Source organism: Protomyctophum parallelum, assembly GCF_964188405.1.
Source record: "Protomyctophum parallelum genome assembly, chromosome: 16".
NCBI classification, from domain to species: domain Eukaryota; kingdom Metazoa; phylum Chordata; class Actinopteri; order Myctophiformes; family Myctophidae; genus Protomyctophum; species Protomyctophum parallelum.
The window spans coordinates 35,555,852-35,574,121 of record NC_139711.1 but is presented as its reverse complement, the minus strand read 5'-3'; the positions used below and the strand labels follow the sequence as shown (position 1 = coordinate 35,574,121).

The 18,270-nt window shown below is 41.9% G+C and overlaps 1 protein-coding gene across 2 annotated transcripts in view; it reads left to right on the top strand.

The window, feature by feature from the left end:
- Positions 1–7,281, top strand: part of pcdh1b (protocadherin 1b) — a 280,262-nt gene extending 272,981 nt beyond the window's left edge. For both annotated transcript variants that reach the window (XM_083785273.1, XM_083785272.1), the window contains exon 5: positions 3,499–7,281. In XM_083785273.1, coding sequence (XP_083641399.1) covers positions 3,499–3,938 — 440 coding nt within the window. In that variant the 3' untranslated portion in view covers positions 3,939–7,281. The remainder of the gene's footprint in view (positions 1–3,498) is intronic.
- The last annotated feature ends 10,989 nt before the right edge of the window (positions 7,282–18,270 follow it).

Sequence of the window (18,270 nt, the reverse complement as noted above, 5' to 3'; positions counted from 1 at the left end):
TGATGACGTTATCAAGATGTATTTCACAATGTTAATGATTTTTCACAGGTTTTTCACAAACACAGAATGGGGGGACTTTTTTATTAGCTTAATTTACATAGTAAAAAAGAAAATGTTTAAAATCAGTGGAATTCCCCTTTAAAAGACACATTTGACACTGAACTACTTCCACATGATTTTGCATTTTTTCCAAGCTCCTTGTACTTGTCTGGGAAGGGCGTAAAAAATGCAAAGCGTGCGTGCGTGCGTGCGTGCGTGCGTGCGTGCGTGCGTGCATGCACAGGGTCACTAGTCAGCAGCACTCTCTTATGTATACTGTAGCTAAGGGTTTTGATGCATAAGAACCAACAAAAAGACAGAAAATCCTACTGTAGCTCCTTTTTAAAAAGGGACAATGAATGTCAATTATGCATGACGCAGAGGCATTTTGGGAAATAAGCTGGTAGAAGTGCACAGTGCACAGCCCTCTCCCCCCTCCTCTGGCCTTGAGTATCAAAGAATAATCTAATGTCATGCACAGAAGAAAGGTTACTTTTCTGCATACACGTTGATATTTCTGCTCCAATCTCTGACCTTTTCGATTAAACTGTGATTTTTATTAAATGTGAACACAGATGTCTCAGGGCCCTGCGTCAGTCTGTTATATTAGCTCGCGTTATGTCATTTGTAAAAAAAGAAGGTTGTAATTACATTGTATTCAACCAGGAGTACCTTTTGCCTTTAATCAATTTAATCCTGTTTCACACACTATTTGATATAATCGTGCATGCGTTACTACCATTGCACGGTTAGTGGATGCTTGAAATGAATGGAATCTACTTGCATCCTCAAAGAAAGAAAGAAAGAAAGAAAGAAGACGACGCTATATACACTTATACAGTATATATATATATATATATATATTATATACAAAACTAGCGTCATTTGTATTGGTTTTTTTGGGCGTAGTGATACGTATGGACGTTCTGTACTTTAGCTACATAGAATGTGTATGTCTCTAAATGTCTGTATGTCTTTAAATGTTTTGATGAATTGAACAATGTGGACCCTGTTGTAAACAAGTGTAATGCTTAATTGGGTCGTCCACTCACAGTTGACAGTCTTTGTATTGAGTTTGTGCTTAAAATGTACTGTAAATTCTACAAACTTTTAATAAATATTTCAATCAATCAATCAATGGACACAAAAAACATAGTTCCGTGTGATAGAGTGGTCAAGAATTTACGAAAGTTGCACTATATGGTAGAAATAGGTCAACAATATACAAATGACGCTAGTTTTGAATTTATATAGGCTCCTTTTAATGCGTGGCCCCCTGTGCCTCCACAGAATGAACGGAACTACTTAATATTCACCAAAACAAAAATTCACCCGCCAAAAATGTATTCACCCGCCCCTCCCCCTGCTGTCCCTGCTGTGCTTCCATTTTTTGCTACGTGCACGCAGCCCCTCCATCCAGAAGGGTTGCGTGACTGTGGGTAGTGCTTTTTTTATTGTTGCCCAGACCTACAACCCGCCATGCCCCCCACCCAAGTACAGTCTGTGCCTGCACGATACAATGACAATTGTAATGTGATGTGATGTATGCCCCCCCCCCCCCCCGGTACCTCTCTGTCTACACCCCCACCCCAACTCTGACCCATTAAACCCAGAAATACCCATTTTTGGCACACATGCCTAAACCTAACCGTAGATAAGATCCTGAGTATCTCATTTTCGAGACGGTCCTCAAATTCATTGTAAATTAAAACTTTTGGTTAATGCCACCGCTCACTGTTATACCAAGAACGCAAACAACTGGTTGGTGTCCTTTGAATAGTGTCATGAGACCAGAGAACACATGTTTCTAATACGAGATGGACTTGTACTTGAGGTCACGTGATCAAACACTGCAGCTCGCTGCTCTCAAATTGACTGTGCATGTCTCAGTCAAGACAGCAGGACCACATGTCTGAGAACATCAGACAACAGGACCACATGTCTGAGGACATCATAGCAATTTTTTCCTCAAACACACTATCATTTAAGCAGCACACTGATACACACCAACAGGGGACCCAACACACACACACACACACACACACACACACACACACACACACACACACACACACACACACACACACACACACACACACACACAATTAAATTAAATGAAAAAATGTTTTTCACACTTGTTGAGCATACCCATGGTCATAATGAGGACACAAATACATATTGTTTTTGTTTATTCTCATGTCAAAAGTCCCTGATTTGTTGTTGGATTTTAATTGCTTCCTGTAATTACAGAGCTACCACATGATGACACACAGCTAGACCTTTATGAATATAAATTAATCTTGTTGGTGCTGCTAGAATTTCTCCCATCTCTCCATGAGTTCAGAGATCCCATAGCCCAAAGGGAACGTGACCCTCAGCTGACACTGTGATTAGTCCACGAAAACCACACCCCTGTTTATGCATGTTTAGCAAAAACGTCAGCAATAAAGCCATTCCATGACATCTTTAATAGAATTTCCATTGCATTTTCTGTATACCTTTACTGCTCCCTTTTCCCTTTCTGCATAACACAGTTTGAAGTAATAAATATCCTCACATGTTTTACTTTTAAAAGTAATCTGTCTGTTATTCTATCTAGTATACAGTTTGGGAAGTGAACAGTGGCAATGATGATGGGTTGGCTACTACTATACAGAGGAAGTTCTGTTGTCAAATAATAGTTTGGAGCAGTTCATTAAAAAAGCAATAAATTAACGTGAACCAGTTCATTGGGGAATATGACTATTCCCCTAGGGCTTAGTTCAAAACTCAAAATGGTGTCATCATGTCAACGCGAACTAGTTCATTTTAATCTGTGTGAAGTTAACTTTACGCTAGTTCTTGTGAAGTGAGAACTTGCACAACACTGGACCTGAAAATTGTACAAAGATTACTTTGCATCTGTTCAACATAATTGATTTTCTCCGGCTTGTATCACATATTTGTCCTGCATGTTTTTCTTTTGGTAAATGTAGAACGCATAAACACAAAACAACAACGTTTGCCAACTAGACATACTGTATTTCCCCAATTTATCACATCATACCAAATCACCCTATAATGGAAATGTGGAATCCAACTGAAAACACTACTTCAAAACAGCAGGCTACTGTATTTGGGACGTACACCCAAATATGAATGTATTATTCAGAAGCACACAAATAATAACTTTATAATGAATAATGTATTAGTCCAAATATCATGCGTTACTGTCAGAGGAAAACCTTATACAGTATCTCACTCAAACCAAATTTAGAGTCAATTTAAAGGAAAACCTTTTCTAGATACTGGAACACGCATGCATGCTTAATCAATGCATACACACATTGATTAAGACAAATTGTGAAATTGTGTTAGAGATCACTATTTTTGTAGTTTTCTTTTGTGGTTACAACTTTTGTAATGCTCCACTTTATTTCAACCATCTTGCTGTTCTTTGCTTGTTTTTTCTGACTTCAGACCTCAGGCCCCTGCCCGATGTGGCGATGACCGGGAACTGCACACACGAGTGCACGGAGTTCGGCCACTCTGACACCTGCTGGATGCCTGGGCAGCCCTCCCCCAACGGCAAGATCCCCCAGAACGCCCCCAAGCTCTCCACCTTTGTGCCTTACCAAGAGATGGAGGGGCAGGATCACCTCATGGCCAACGGCAGCCCAAAGCCCATGGCGGAGGAGCGCAGCGGCAGCGGGAGCATGGGAGTAGGAGGCGGCGGCAGCGGAGGCCCCAAGGGGGCCAACATGCGCTTCATGCCTCCGTACTCCAGTGCCTACTCCGGGGGCGGCGACTCCTCCAGCAGAGACTGTGCCCTGGAGGAGATCCCGCTGAGCCAGGCCGTTGAATATCACTCTGCCACGACCCCCAGCACCCAGAGCTCCAAGAGGGAAATCTACCTGTGATGGCATTAGCCCAGTCCTTCCTCCCCAGGCCCCAACCTTAAAGCGCCCAGCCACTTTTTCTCCTTATACATGAGCTACACCGTTGCTGACCCTGCTCCTGTCCAAGGATAGCGGTCAGGCCTTCCCTCCTTCACTGCCCCTGTGCCTAGCCGCTGTGTTGTCTCACAAGTGCCACAGTGACACCCCCCCCCCCCTTTCCTTTTTATATCTGCATCCACCGTGCGAGGCTTAGAACTCCCCGTCCCTCTCCTCCCCCTTCTCCCTGCCCCTCCCCTCCTGCCACTAGAAACCAATCAAAATGTAAAATAGAATCAGTTTAAATCAATTGAAGAAAATACACAGCAGGAAGAACTGCTGTAACAGGAATGTAAACATCACTATTGTTTGGACATTGTGGTAATTTAATGGGAAACTATTTAGCTACTTTTATGTCTTTGAGTTGGAGTTTTGTGTGTTTTAGGAGTTTGTTGCTGTGTTGGACCTGATAAAAAGAACATTTGCAGGTGTAAGAAGAATCTTGTAAATCCTATGATATACTGTGTATTGCTATATCCATCATACATTTCTTCTGGTATTATTTGATTATTATTATTATTACTATTATTATTTTTGCCTTTTTAGTTTTTCAAAGGTCAGTTTTTATGAACAACAGGATCTGGGTATATTGTTTGGGCAAATGTTGTGGCTATACAACAAGTCCCAATCTGCTGGGAACAGTGTGCAGTCAACAAGAGACATTCACAGAAATACATTTGTTTCCCAGTCTCTACTCTAGAATAGTGAGTTTTAATTTTTTCTCTCTCTCTTTTTGCTGTGAAGAGTTTTTTCCCCCTCATTGTACAGAGCTGTAAATACTACAAACAATGACCATGTGAACTCTTGCAGTACGTTCTCCTTTATTTGGATGTATAGAACTATGGAACAGTTATTGGAGTCATAATTATCAAGCCCTTAAGACAATGTGGAACCTTTGATGGACGGATTTGGAAACATCCTCAAAATATACAGGGGGACAATACTGTGTGTAACACGCAGAGGATGTTGACACTTAAAGACAACTTTTTTCTTTTTGTTTTCTGTATTTTTCTTGTTTTATTTGCATTTACAACATTGTTGAATTTAGAAGAAAATATATATACTGGGGGAAGAAAATGCTGTTAGTTTAACCGTTGGTTCCGGTGAATGTCACCTTTCTCTGCAGTTTGTCGGGTCCCAGGCTACTTACTACTGTACATTCCCCCAGTATGACCTCAAACTGGGGGATATTTTGGCTGAAACAGGCTCTTATATACTGTACTAAACAGGAAAGGAGGAGCTTTGTTCTTTGCATATAGGTCACTGTAGCGTACGTAGTTCAGTGGTCACTCAAACTTTTTCATGTATTTGGCCACAGACGCCCATCTGAAAATATTTTGTGTCAGCAACCCCCATACAAGATTTGTATGTTGTGTTTCAATTTCTGGAGGGGAAAATATATAGTAGGGGAGTGTTTAAACAAATTTAGCTGGTGACCCCCTGGAACCCCCTCAACGATCCCTGGGTGGTCCCTGCACCCCACTTTGAGAACCACTGGCCTACTTTGTTCCTTGGTACAGTTTCCTATACCAGCATCCTGTGCTTTTACTAAACCGTGTGAAATTGAGCCAATTGGTAGCCAGGTTAGCAGAACCTTACTATGGGTTCTGGCTTGTAAAGGTGGCTTGGTTTGTAGATATGGTGGGAATTAATAGGTCCTCCAGTGCAGAACCTGTTCACACCAAGCCCGAAACCTGTACGCACCGAGCCCAAAAACACAGCAGCATGATACGATAACGCCTAATTACACCTGGAGGCTGGCATCATTAGCAGTGATAATTTCTACCAATAAAAATTAGCCGACTCTTCTGCCAGCATCAGAAGATACTTTGGAGATTCTTATTTATATAGTTGCTGACAGTACTGTGGGATTCTATCTGTGATTGACAATGATTGGACTAATGAGAACAGATTAGTGCACAGTAGATAAGGGAGAAAAAAAGTATAAGAAACTACCTAATGGCATGCCACAGTGACAAAGGAAACGTTTTTATTCCAAAATCAGGAGGAGAGGAGCACATGAAAGGGCAGGTATAGGCTTCTCTCACTGACAGTCTAATGCAAAATGGTGCTGTTGTAGGGTCATGCAGCTAGGGGCCATGCAGTGTCATTGGCTACTCAAACAATTGCTAATGGAATGTGTAATAGATGCTCTTGAACGCTTGTGCATTCAGTTTCTCTGCATTTTTTTAATGTAGAGCTCTCACGAATTAACCACTTTCAACCAGGCGTCCCTATTTTGGACATTGAAAAATAGCAAAAATAGCAGATCTACAAGCACGTCATGTCGCACTGTGAGCTTATAGAATGGCTATTTTCGCTATTTGTCGTATGGAAAAAGTGTATCGAGCCTAAGTGGTTTGATTTTGTTGTATATGTTTGCTTTTCAGTTGCAAATATTAGATGTGCTGCAGGTGCAGGGTACCGTACTGTATGTGTTGCTTCTCGGAATATATTCCCCTTAAAACTCCTCATAACATATTCTCAAAGTCGCGGTGATGATTTGACTTATCATCAACACCCCAGCCTGCTCAGGCGCCACATCATGTCCTCTGATCCACTGCCTGGCTGATCTCCTGCACACAGAGCACTCTCCCAGGCACGTAACTCAACTGCCAGTCAACCAATCCACAATCCCCAAGTGACAGAGATTTAGAGTTCATGTACAACGCTCGCACATTCAACACATCTCCTCTGGCCATTTAACACCCACAGAGATCTTTGATAGATAATTCGTAGATCAAACACACTGGCCCACATAGAGCCACGGGGCTTTCTCCCCTTGTGGTGTTTCACCACCAGCAAACAACTCATTTTTCTCCTGGATAGACCCTGTGATCCCCCGGTGGCCTGCCTTCCTCACCCCTGCCCTGGTCCGTCTTAGCTTATCGGAGCGAGGGGAGGCCACAGAACCACTGGCCCGGGGTCCCCATCTCCGCTGTTGACACAAGCTGAATCCCCGGGGCGTGAAGGGTGCGCATGTGTTATTTGCTGTGTATCCTCCTCTGAGCGAGACAGATATGAAGTGAGAGTGAATGATTGTGCGGGGAGGTCATGTGGCACCAATTAACCCCAACTATTTGGCACCAATTAACCCCCAAAGATAGGGGTGACCTTTGAGATGCTGCGCTATTTGCTTTACCTTAACCTTTGGGGTGATATGGAGCACAGAGGTGAAATTTGAGCGGGGTCAGCGAGCGTGTGGATGGGCAGCTTATAGTGTGTGGAGTGTGGTGTGATTATGTGTGGGCCTGTGTTCCTATCTTTCTCTGTGTGTTTGTGCGTGTGTGGGTGCGTGCGTGCGTGCGTTCGGGGGGGGGGGGGGGGGGGGTCTGTTATTCTGTGTGCTCGCACATGTGCCTTTTGTTAAAGTTGGTGTTATTAAGGTGCAGCACACAAAACCTACCTTGGCTCCTGATTCCTTGGTCTCAAGGCATCTCCTGACAATCTCCCAAACACCCAATCCTGGGGGAGAATCCTGCAGTATACACCCATGAGAGCTGCTGTCACAGTGACTGACAGGTTGTGTGTGTGTGTGTGTGTGTGTGTGTGTGTGTGTGTGTGTGTGTGTGTGTGTGTGTGTGTGTGTGTGTGCAGGCGCCCATGTGCATCTAGGCATACATGCGTGCATACATGTGCGTAAACACTATTGAAACTGCATATTGACTCTGGGGCACAGCATGCCTATGTTTGCTCTGTTTATTGGCTGTTTTGTGGCTATTTTCTCCCTGTTATGCATAAAGCATGTGCGGCTTCTCACCACTATGAGTCGGCTTCTACTTGGTCACAAAACACAGACTATAGAGTAATGCTGATAGGCCTAGCATAGAATTTATTCACCACACCTTCTGCATATTTCTGCCCATATGCCTGTATCTTTCCTACAGTATGCCCAGCGATGTTTAATTTACATGTTCTCCCCCAAAGTCACACATTGGTTCTCATGAAAAAAGTGTACAGATTACAAGTGTGATTTTCTCATAAATGACAGTTCACTGTATTGAATTAAATGTAATTGCTATGGGTAGCTAAAGTCAGTCTGGTTTAGAAAAGGATTTCCTCCTTGATTTATAGTTGATGGTGTTACCCTTAAATGGAGTTAAAGTGCACATTTCGACTCCTCTCCCTCTCCTTTGTGATTTAGTTCAGGTGTGTATCGACATTGGCACAGCCGGCTGGCTGACTGGCATAGCATTCTAAAGGTATAAAACTCGGAGCCAACTGAACGGTGGATTAGTTTTAGCAGCCTGAATCCACCATGTCGTCTTGCTCCTATCCAAACTCACCATACGTGTGTTCATGGTTCTGTCAGTAGAACTGATGACAGTGAGTAGTATACATAAGAAAGGTACATACTGTATGCTTCACTTTGTGAAATGTTACACCACAACTGGAAATACTGATCGGTTCTGGAGACTTTCTCAACCCTTGCTCTGCGATTTCAGAACCATGCCTTATACTGAACATGACCAACTCTAACAATGACATGAGCTCCCTGTCCAATCTTTAGCTATCGAAAGCAACTTGTGCGGTTCATGCTACGAAGCAAATCGCAATGCAGTGTTAAGTTCGCAAACAGTTTTCTTCACTGCCGTTTATGTCAGTTCACTGCCACAGCGAGTTACACCAATAGAAACCACTGGGGAATTTTACATTTCTCTTTCGCAACGTCATGCATATAGCGGCATGAGCTATGATTTTCGTGGGGGCATGCAGTCTGTATAGTACATGCAGATAAACCCTGTTCTAGACAGCTCAGCCTTCAGCCATGCCATGAAGAATATGTAAATTTTCTCTCCACACTAATGCTTTCTGTGTCAGCTTTGATCTTGATAAACATGAAACATGGGGAAATAGATTTTCATGATATGACAGCCAGGATATTAGAATATAACATATGTCTCAAATGATGACAGGGTCTCTCCAAAATGGATTTAGATATTTCCAGGTAATGTGTTGTATTTTGTTGCGTTGGCGTATATCATACTGTTATGTTATACAATGCGTAAATGGATGGAAAAAGATAGAGGCGGGTATCTGTTGCCAAGTGGCTTCAGCTGGGCATGAAAAGTCAACTTTATAAATATATACATTTGTGTTGTTGTCGCAATTGTTTTATCAATGTTATGAAATCAACACTGCTATTAGACATAATGAATATAAATGGTCGTTACTGTTTTTTCCCCCAGAAGCGGCAGATTTTTGGCTTTGTAAATGATGTATCACGTTTCTGACAAGGCAGGCTGTTTTCTATGTTTTCTTTTTCCTTATTCCATCTTAAACAAACATCTCAAAGCTTAATTGACACGCCTGAAAAATCATTCTTGGGAAATTGGGAATTGCTTAAGAGACACCAGGAAAGGCATCTGTAATTTGTTAGGGACTTAGGGTGACAAAAAGAAAACTAAATCAGTTGGTCTCCATGTTTGTTAACTGGCCTATAACGTCATTGCTAACGTCACCCTAACGTCACCCTAACAAGATTAACATAAGAGATATCCTATATTGATGTGAAATGGAGCCTTTCTGGAGCAGAAGTAAGAAGAAAACAAAGGGACACAGCTGCCAAATCACTTTTGTCTTTACAGAGAGTCCACATTTGTAGCCTAATTGTTGATTGGTTATATTTATATAGGAACAATGCTAGTGATGCCTTGTTTTTTGTACAGTTTTATGTACATGCAAGTGTAGCTTTTAAAAAAACAAATACCTGAAGGAAAAAAACAACAACTGAATTGTACCATAATTCTCTAAAAGTAGGTTCTATATTAGAGAGTGAATGAGTTGAGCATTGGGTGACGTTGCTGTCCCTCCTATACTGTAACTATTCCATTGGCTTTAACCACTGTTCTATCTCCCACAACTCTTTCTCTCTCATGTCCCTTCCCAGGTTGAGTTTGTTAAACGGTAGTTTTTACAAAAATTGGGTCATTGTTGGTTTTAGCGTCATCTCTTCTGGTTTGATTGACATCCGCATGCTTGAAAAAAAAATGTGGTCTTTTATTTTTGCTGAGCAAATCAAAGAAATGATATCTTGTAATTATTCCTTCCTTATAGCTTTACAATAAAAAAAACATTTGAAAACAGTGAAAAGAAACAAACATGCACACTTCTGTTATTGTTTCATGGTGTTGTGTCACACTCGGTACAAGTAAATGTTGTCACGTTTTCTGCCGTACTCATTTTGTTTTCGCAATGAGATGCAAAGCTGAAAATGCAGCAATCCTATGTTGGAGTATTATTGGATTCCACTTCAGGAAATTGACTCGTGAGTCCTCAAGTCTACTGTTGTGCCCCGCAGCGAGACTCCCAATCACATTTCAATAAAAACAAACCCAAGTGCATATGAGAAATATCACAAGCACTCAGAGGAAGGTGCTTATGACACAAGGCTTAATAGCACTGTTTCATCAAATTGCAAAACAGCAAATTTAAATTCTGAGGGAAATTATTAAATTAATCTCATATAATTTCAGCATGAGTAAACTAGAAAACAGGTGCGCTATTTTCAATTGAGTGCTATAGCGCCACCCTTCGGTCAATGATTGTGCATTTGTCCGTAGGTTTTCATGACCCTTTCGTACGGTTTGGCCTGTTTACATAATTCAAAATTGTGGGATATCTAAAGGTCAGAGGTCAACGTGACAAATGTGTTCCTCAGGATACACATGTGCCTCCTCAGGAGACTGAGACTGCTGTTGGCATTAACGACCAAGTCATGACTGACTGCCCCGGCCTAAGCCAATGGTATACTCTGAAACGCCACCTAAGCCAATGGGAGTCTGCACCACTCGTGTAGCCAATCACGTAGTAGCGACCTAGTCATGATTGGCTGCATGTATTAGCGACCTAGTCATGATTGGCTGCATCCTAAGTCCTGCCCCGCACCGCGGAAGTCTGCAGCCACACTCCCTGCACGCCACCGCAGCTTGAAGCTACTGACAACAGCAGCTAATGTTATGAGCTAACTGGAGAGCAGGAAACCCACAACAAAACACTGATTGAACCCAAAACAGTTCAAATAAATAAATAATAATCATATTATAAGAAAAAAGGGGGACAAATGACAACATAGAGCGCTTGTTAACTGGCAGTTAATATGCGTGTCATTCTTGTTTTTAACAGGATACATTGCTTTGGTAACATGATGCTGCACTCAACAGATAAACGCTTGTAAAAGCGTCGCGTCCACTGACCAATCGTCCTGGATTTCCATGGAGCTCTGTGTGTAGATTTCCATGGAGTTCTGTGCGTGGATTGCAGCAAAACAGTTTGGCTTCCCCTTAATATTATTTCCTGTGAATGGTAGTGTAGATTCTCATCTGAGTATATCTGTGTCAGCTTCTTGAGCCATGAGTTGTTGGTTGCAAGCCATATCAAAACCACTCATATATCATCCTACAACATCAACTGAGTGAAGCACTAAAGCCTCTTGACTTAACATATGAAATAATAATATAATAATAGCCAAGGGTTGAACTTGAACTCGTTTTTTGTGTTTGTGTGTGTGTGCGTGGGTGCGTGCGTGCGTGCGAGAGAGGGGGAGAGGAGAGAAAGAGAGACATAAAGAGAGAGACATTTAATCACTCATCTAATTATAAATGCACCAAGTCTCTCTCTGTGTGTGTGTACATCTGTACGTCTGTAATCCACGTAAATCGAGAACCGTTCGCCCCACCGACTTCAAATTTGACACACGTGTTTCGCCCCACCACAGGGGGTGCAGTGCCGGTGTCGATTCGGTCAGACCCACTGTTGTCCAGAACCGCCCCAAAAAGGCCTCTGCTCGGACTCTGGACAGGCTCCCTGCTGCCCAGTGTCCATATATGGAGCTGGCCTGTTCTGACATCATTCTGACGTCTGCATTTGGGCATGCCTGACAAACAAACTACAAAGAACTCTATATACAGTATGGGCATAAAAGGGACACAGGCATAATATCTGGGTGGGGCATGCATTTCCAACTTACATCGTCCCAAGTAGGCCAGTGCCGAACGGGCACTGCTGTAGAGGCTCCAACAGGCACCGCTCTTGTATAATTAAGTTTAATAATTGGATTAATTGATTGCATTCAGTTCAGCAACTTAAATGTTGTCGTGATATAAGCCTGCATGCTAATGATCTCCGCCAGCCTGAAGGCTGGGGGTGGAGATTATGTTTTGCCCCAAGTTGTGTGTGCCTTAGCCCCATATGTGCCCTCTCCCTACGCTCATTCTGTAGCTCCGAGATGAGGTCACACACTGGGCCCCTCCCACCGCGTTTCAGAAACGGTGCAAGTTTCCACAATAAGTGTTTCTTATCCTTACCACACCATTAATCCAAAACGTGTAGGGCCCATGCAGGTTTACACTAATTCAAACTTAGGATCGGCCCAGAAAATCCAACTAGAGATTTGAACTGAGCCTTTACGTCCCGTATTTTGTCAGTCGCTTCCATGTTTATCAAGGAAGTGTGCGTGTGCGCGTGCATGTCGAGTGAACTGAGTCAGTTGGAAATTTTCGACCAGGGGAGGCGCCGGGGAGGCGCTAAAGCTTTTCAACTTCCTTGATAAACATGGAAGCGACTGACAAAATACGGGACATAAAGGCTCAGTTCAAATCTCTAGTTGGATTTTCTGGGCCGATCCTAAATTTGAATTAGTGTAAACCTGCATGGGCCCTACACGTTTTGGATTAATGGTGTGGTAAGGATAAGAAACACTTATTGTGGAAACTTGCGCCGTTTCTGAAACGCGGTGGGAGGGGCCCAGTGTGTGACCTCATCTCGGAGCTACAGAATGAGCGTAGGGAGAGGGCACATATGGGGCTATGTGTGCCTGTGTACAATGCTGGACCGATGCAGTGCCCAACTTTTCTTGCATGCAGCCAAGAGGCCAAGGAAGAACCTCCACCCCAAAATGTTTTTAGTTTACACATTAACGTAACATTGTTTCTGCCAGCAGTCCTCCTTGCATTTGGTATATTGTTTAATATGGGCATACCGGTAATCAGTTATGGATTTTGACCATAAACTGTGTGCAAGGTTGAATTAATTTCATCACAAAAAAATTATAATAATAGAAACTTTGACCCTCTAGTTAGACCAGAATATATTTTTGAATTAAAATATGACCACTAATCAATACACATTGATTGTTTTTTGGTTGGTTGGTTTTCAGGCTGAATTGAGTTAATTTGGGGGCCCATACGTTGGTCCGACGTACTAACATTCCGACATGCAACAGTCCGACACATGCGTGTCGGTTAAGGCTGGTTAAGACTCACCCGTGGCTCCTGACATGCGTTGCCGGTTAAAACTCACTCGTGGCTTCCCTGCTATAGGTTAGGGTTTGGGGTAGGGTGTCGGATTAAATGCCCGTTGGACTGTACAGTAAGTAATCCTATGTCAGACCAAACGCATGATTCGCACCAGTTTGCATGAGCTTTCACGCTATAGAGCGTCGCAGTCCCTCCCCCTTTCAGAACGACGAGTGGCCCAGGAAATGAATCCCAATGCATCGTACGAAGCCAACTCTTGTCGTGACAAATCATGACAACACACACAATATTTTGGACCAAACAAATAATTACAAAGAAGAAAAACAACAAAAAAAGTGTTGTAACCTGCCGTTCTTTTCTACTTTCTAATTCTTTGTTTGGCCCGAAAAATTTTGTGTGTTGTCATGATTTGTCACGACAAGAGTTGGCTTTGTACGACGCTTAAAAGGTCTTTAAATAAATACGTTTTGAAATGCCAATGGGAAAAATGCATTGGGATTAATTTCCTGGGCCACTCGTTGTTCTGAAAGGGGGAGGGACTGCGACGCTCTATAGTGCACTCAAGATGTGAAAGCACCCAATGTCTTGCTTTGGACACATGCTGGGCAAGCCCAGTTTTCTGAATGTGTTCACTGTAAGTATTGCTAGATTAGCATCATAATTAGACATAAGATAATAAAATAAATTGACCAGTGTTTTGGTTTCTTTGTTAATATCCAATCCCTCCCATAGAAATTAATTCCTCAGCAATCGGCTTACAAAATAAATACTCAGACGTCTTACAGAATGACTTTACAGAGGAAATTATGCATTTCAATTCATGATAAATTAGTCAGTTTTTGAGGAAAATGAACATTGCCTAACAACAAGAGACAGATAGCAAAAAAGTAAAGCAAATAAATAAATACACAAACATGCAAACAAAACTATAAATAGAGATTAAAAAACAAGAACTGATCAATTATCAGTTCATTACCAGCAGCTGCCTTATCTCCAGAATTGTGCTATGAAATGGAAATATCTGTCTATCTGTATTTATGTGTGTGTGGAAACAACAACAGGATCTGTCGAGGTGACTCTGTAACTGTAACAGTCTAGCCTTAGCCTGAGGAACCAAAGAACCCTTTTATAACAAACTCTGAGACTGTACAAATGGACTGTTATGGGTCCATTTGGTGTATTTGTACACTCTCAGGTATAGCACATTCTCCAAATCATTACTGTATATGTCGCACCTTGTTGCACAACTGTCGGTTGTAGTGTTGACATTGGCTTGGCAGGCCGTAAATCCTCTTTTAGAAACCCGAGCTTTGATTTGTCTCAACCGATTTTGATCCCGGCCTTTTATTGGAAGGAGGCAGCTATAAGAAGGAGGCCTGCCCAGGCCGTAGCGTAACGGTCTGGGCACCGGACTGGTGATCCAGTCGCGGTGTGCCGCGGGTTCGACTCCCGGACCCGACACGGCCTTTACCGCATGTCATCCCCCCATCTCTCTCCCGTTTCCTGTCAGCCTACTTTCTATCCCTTAAAAAATCAATAAAGGCGTAAGCCGCAAAAAAATATATATCTAAGAAGGAGGCCTATATTTCTACTTTTGAAACCGATCATAATTAATAAAACCACATTTTCTCAATTTGAACCCTGTAAAATGTACTGGGCTCATTTATTGAACCAAGTCGTCGTGAAATATTAAACAGTATAGTTGCAGGTGCTCACTGGTCATTATATTGCCTATGGAAAATACCATAAGATCAACACATCCATTTAACTTTCAAATATCTGTATCTAGGCCTACAGTGACAAGTTCAGCTGCAAATAATAAGCTGCATAAATATATGGTAGGCTATGTCCTCTTCCTCTAATAATATCAATGCAGCTTATATGAACAGTGCAACAGTGATCAATTTAAAGGTATATTCAGTGATTTCACTTCATTCAAATATCACTTATTTTTTTGTTTTGTTGTGATAACCATCCCTACTAGAGGTACCGTAACGCTCACTGAAAACAATCAAAAGAATTACCGACTAATAAAAGGAGTATTTTAATTGCTTAATTCACTGCCACCCACGGTAATTAATAGGGGGACGGCTTTTTATTGAAGGAAGGAATGTATTTGAGGAAATACTGAGGCGTCTGGTTGTCTGGTTGTGTATAGAGACGAGGCAGCCAATCAGAATTCTCGTCAGACTAGCATGTCGATCTGTCGACTATAGTTTTCATGGGCTTTCATAGACCAGCGCTTTACAAGCCGCTGGTAAAACAACATTGAGAGACAGGAAGACATAGTGAGGGAGAGCAGTGCATGTGTGAAAAGAGAATGAGAGAAATACTGCAGTGAAAAAAGGGAGACAGAGATAGAGAGAGAGTATAGTGAGTTTTTTTGTAATTGCTTTTAGCCATACTGTGAGTATGTGCAGGTGGGTGTGAGGTGATGTATTGTACTGTAGGTGTAGGTATAGGGAGGGTAGGAGGTAAAGCACACTCCAAGGGAGATTCAGAGTGAAGTCTAAGGGAGTTCAGTTAGAGCCATGCATTGGTGTAAATGTAAGAGACACACTGATCCCTGCTGACTGTATGCTCAGATGTACTCCATCTGACGTAAGCCATCGCCACTTGCCGCAAGCATTCAGCACCTTACCTCAGTCTGGCTGTGAATCACAAACCTCCTCTTGACATCAACATATCACACGAAAGTTGAATACATCTTTCATTATGCAAAGTGTGAAGCAGTGAACGCAGCTAAGGGGTACATTTAGCTGCAGTATCAACCATGCTATACACTCCCACTCAACACCAGACACTGGCTAAATGCAACATCTACCACCACTATATACTATATTTTTGTGCAGTGAGCCCCACCCAAAAAAATAACAATAAGAAAAAAATAAAAAATAAAGGGCTTGTCAGTTTCTTCATTGTTGAGCTATAATGGAAATAGTCTCTCTATCCAGAATATTGGCTCCCACAATTTTCAAATGCAGTCTGTGCAATGGAAGAGCTGCAAACGATCCTGGAGTAAAGCGGAAGTCTCGCTTCCCCCTGCTTCCGTTTCGTCTTTGCAGTCGCATCAAATTAGTCCAAGCATATAAATATATTTAAAAATATATTTGTGTTAACGGAAAATAACAGATGACAGCTTCCTTTCTTGGCTTTCAAGATGTGCAGCTCCAGATTATATAGCATTCAGAGATTGTTAGCCATGAAAGACTATAACATCTTACACTAAATGCACGGAATCTGTCTGTTAGAACCCTCAGACCGATCGACTTCAGACTTTTTTAGTTTAGTTTAGACTTCAGTTTAGTTTAGTTTTATTCGCACAATACAAAAACAGTACAAAAAACTAACTTTAACAAAGTTTCGGACTATCGAAACTATTGGCGTATATATTGAAATCACTAAAGCAGTGGTCCCCAGCTAAATGAAATTGGTAACCAAATGCAACCTTATAGATCTTTAACTCTTGAGAGTGTAATATGTTCCATTTTATACTCTCAAGAGTTAATGTATTGTTACACATCTGAATTAGGTTAATTTACAAGAAGTCTACACAATTAGAGAATGTAGAATAATTGTTATTTTGATCAACATTTGCCTGTTATCTCTCCTATGGTACCAACATCAAGACAATACAGCATGGAACTGGGGACATAATTATTCTTTAGTTGTGGGTGTGCAATGTTGTTATCTCATCAAATGGTGGTCCGTGGCTCAAATGCAAAATAAACTAGAAAAAGTGCCCCTTGGGGCACAGGTCTCCACCAGGCCAGGTCAGGTTGTGGCCTCCTGGTGGCGCTATAATAGGCCAATGTGAAAAGGGTGCCATTTGTTCTTACACCATTGATGGCAATTGGATGATTTGCAAAAATCCACCTGTTGGTGGCGCTATAACAGGCTAATGTGAAAAGGGTGGGATATATTCCTCAGCCTAGTAGGAAAGTCTGTGAAAGATTTCACGTAAATTGCACGCTGTGTTCATGCTTTGAGGCTTTTTGTTTCAAAAGGGCCAATCCTGCAAACTTTGAAAGACAATGTTAGCCAATAAGGATGGTATATGAAATATCGGACAGATCCGTCTTGAACACATGAATATAGAGATAGTGTGTAACGATTTGCGGGATTTGAATTTGATTAGAATCTGAAGGAGTATTGTTGAGTTGTTTTTCAAAAGTCGGCCTCCTGGTGGCGCTATAACAGGCCGTTCTGGAAACTTTGGGGCAGAGGTTCATCGTTGGCATTCAGGGAGTGTGTGTGCAAAATGTGGCATTGACCGGGTTAACGGTACCGGAGATTAGCCGTAATCTTATTAGCATTAGCACGGACGGACGGATACACGGACGCAAAACATACTCTCTCCCCATGCCTTCGGCCTGCTGGAGACAATAATGGGCCTTCATTCGAAAAAGGGTTGGAAACCTCTGCACTAAAGCAATGAAGATATGGTCGATATGAAGGTCCCTTAGCTTGACAATGCCTGATCTCTGCCATTGAGCAGTGCTGGGAGAGTGACAGAGATGGTTATTGTGAATAGGGGAATAGCGCTATGGTTACAGACAGTCCTCCAAGTTCAAAATTGAGACCAGATACTAAAGTGAGACAACAATTGGGTTCACCGAAAATCTGATTGGTTCCATTGAAGTAGTTATCATGGAAGTAAAGCTAAAACTGGTAGAAGTGCATGATAGCTTCAAGTTCACACACCAAATGGCTCCATTTTGTGTATTTGGCTTAGCTGCCCAGTAGTAGGCCTAGTTATTTTTTAGATTAGGCAGCACCAAATACACCTCCTGGCCCACAAATCTATGTCTTTATTGAAACTATAGCCCTATACTGTATGTCCTGATCCTCCTGGGGGACTTGCCTTTATATAGAAAACAAAAATCTAAATAAGTTGAACAAAGGATTAGAAAAAATATAATAATTATTATTATAACAATAATAATAATAATAATAATAAATAATCCATTTTATGCAATTTAGGTCTACCTTTTCCATTC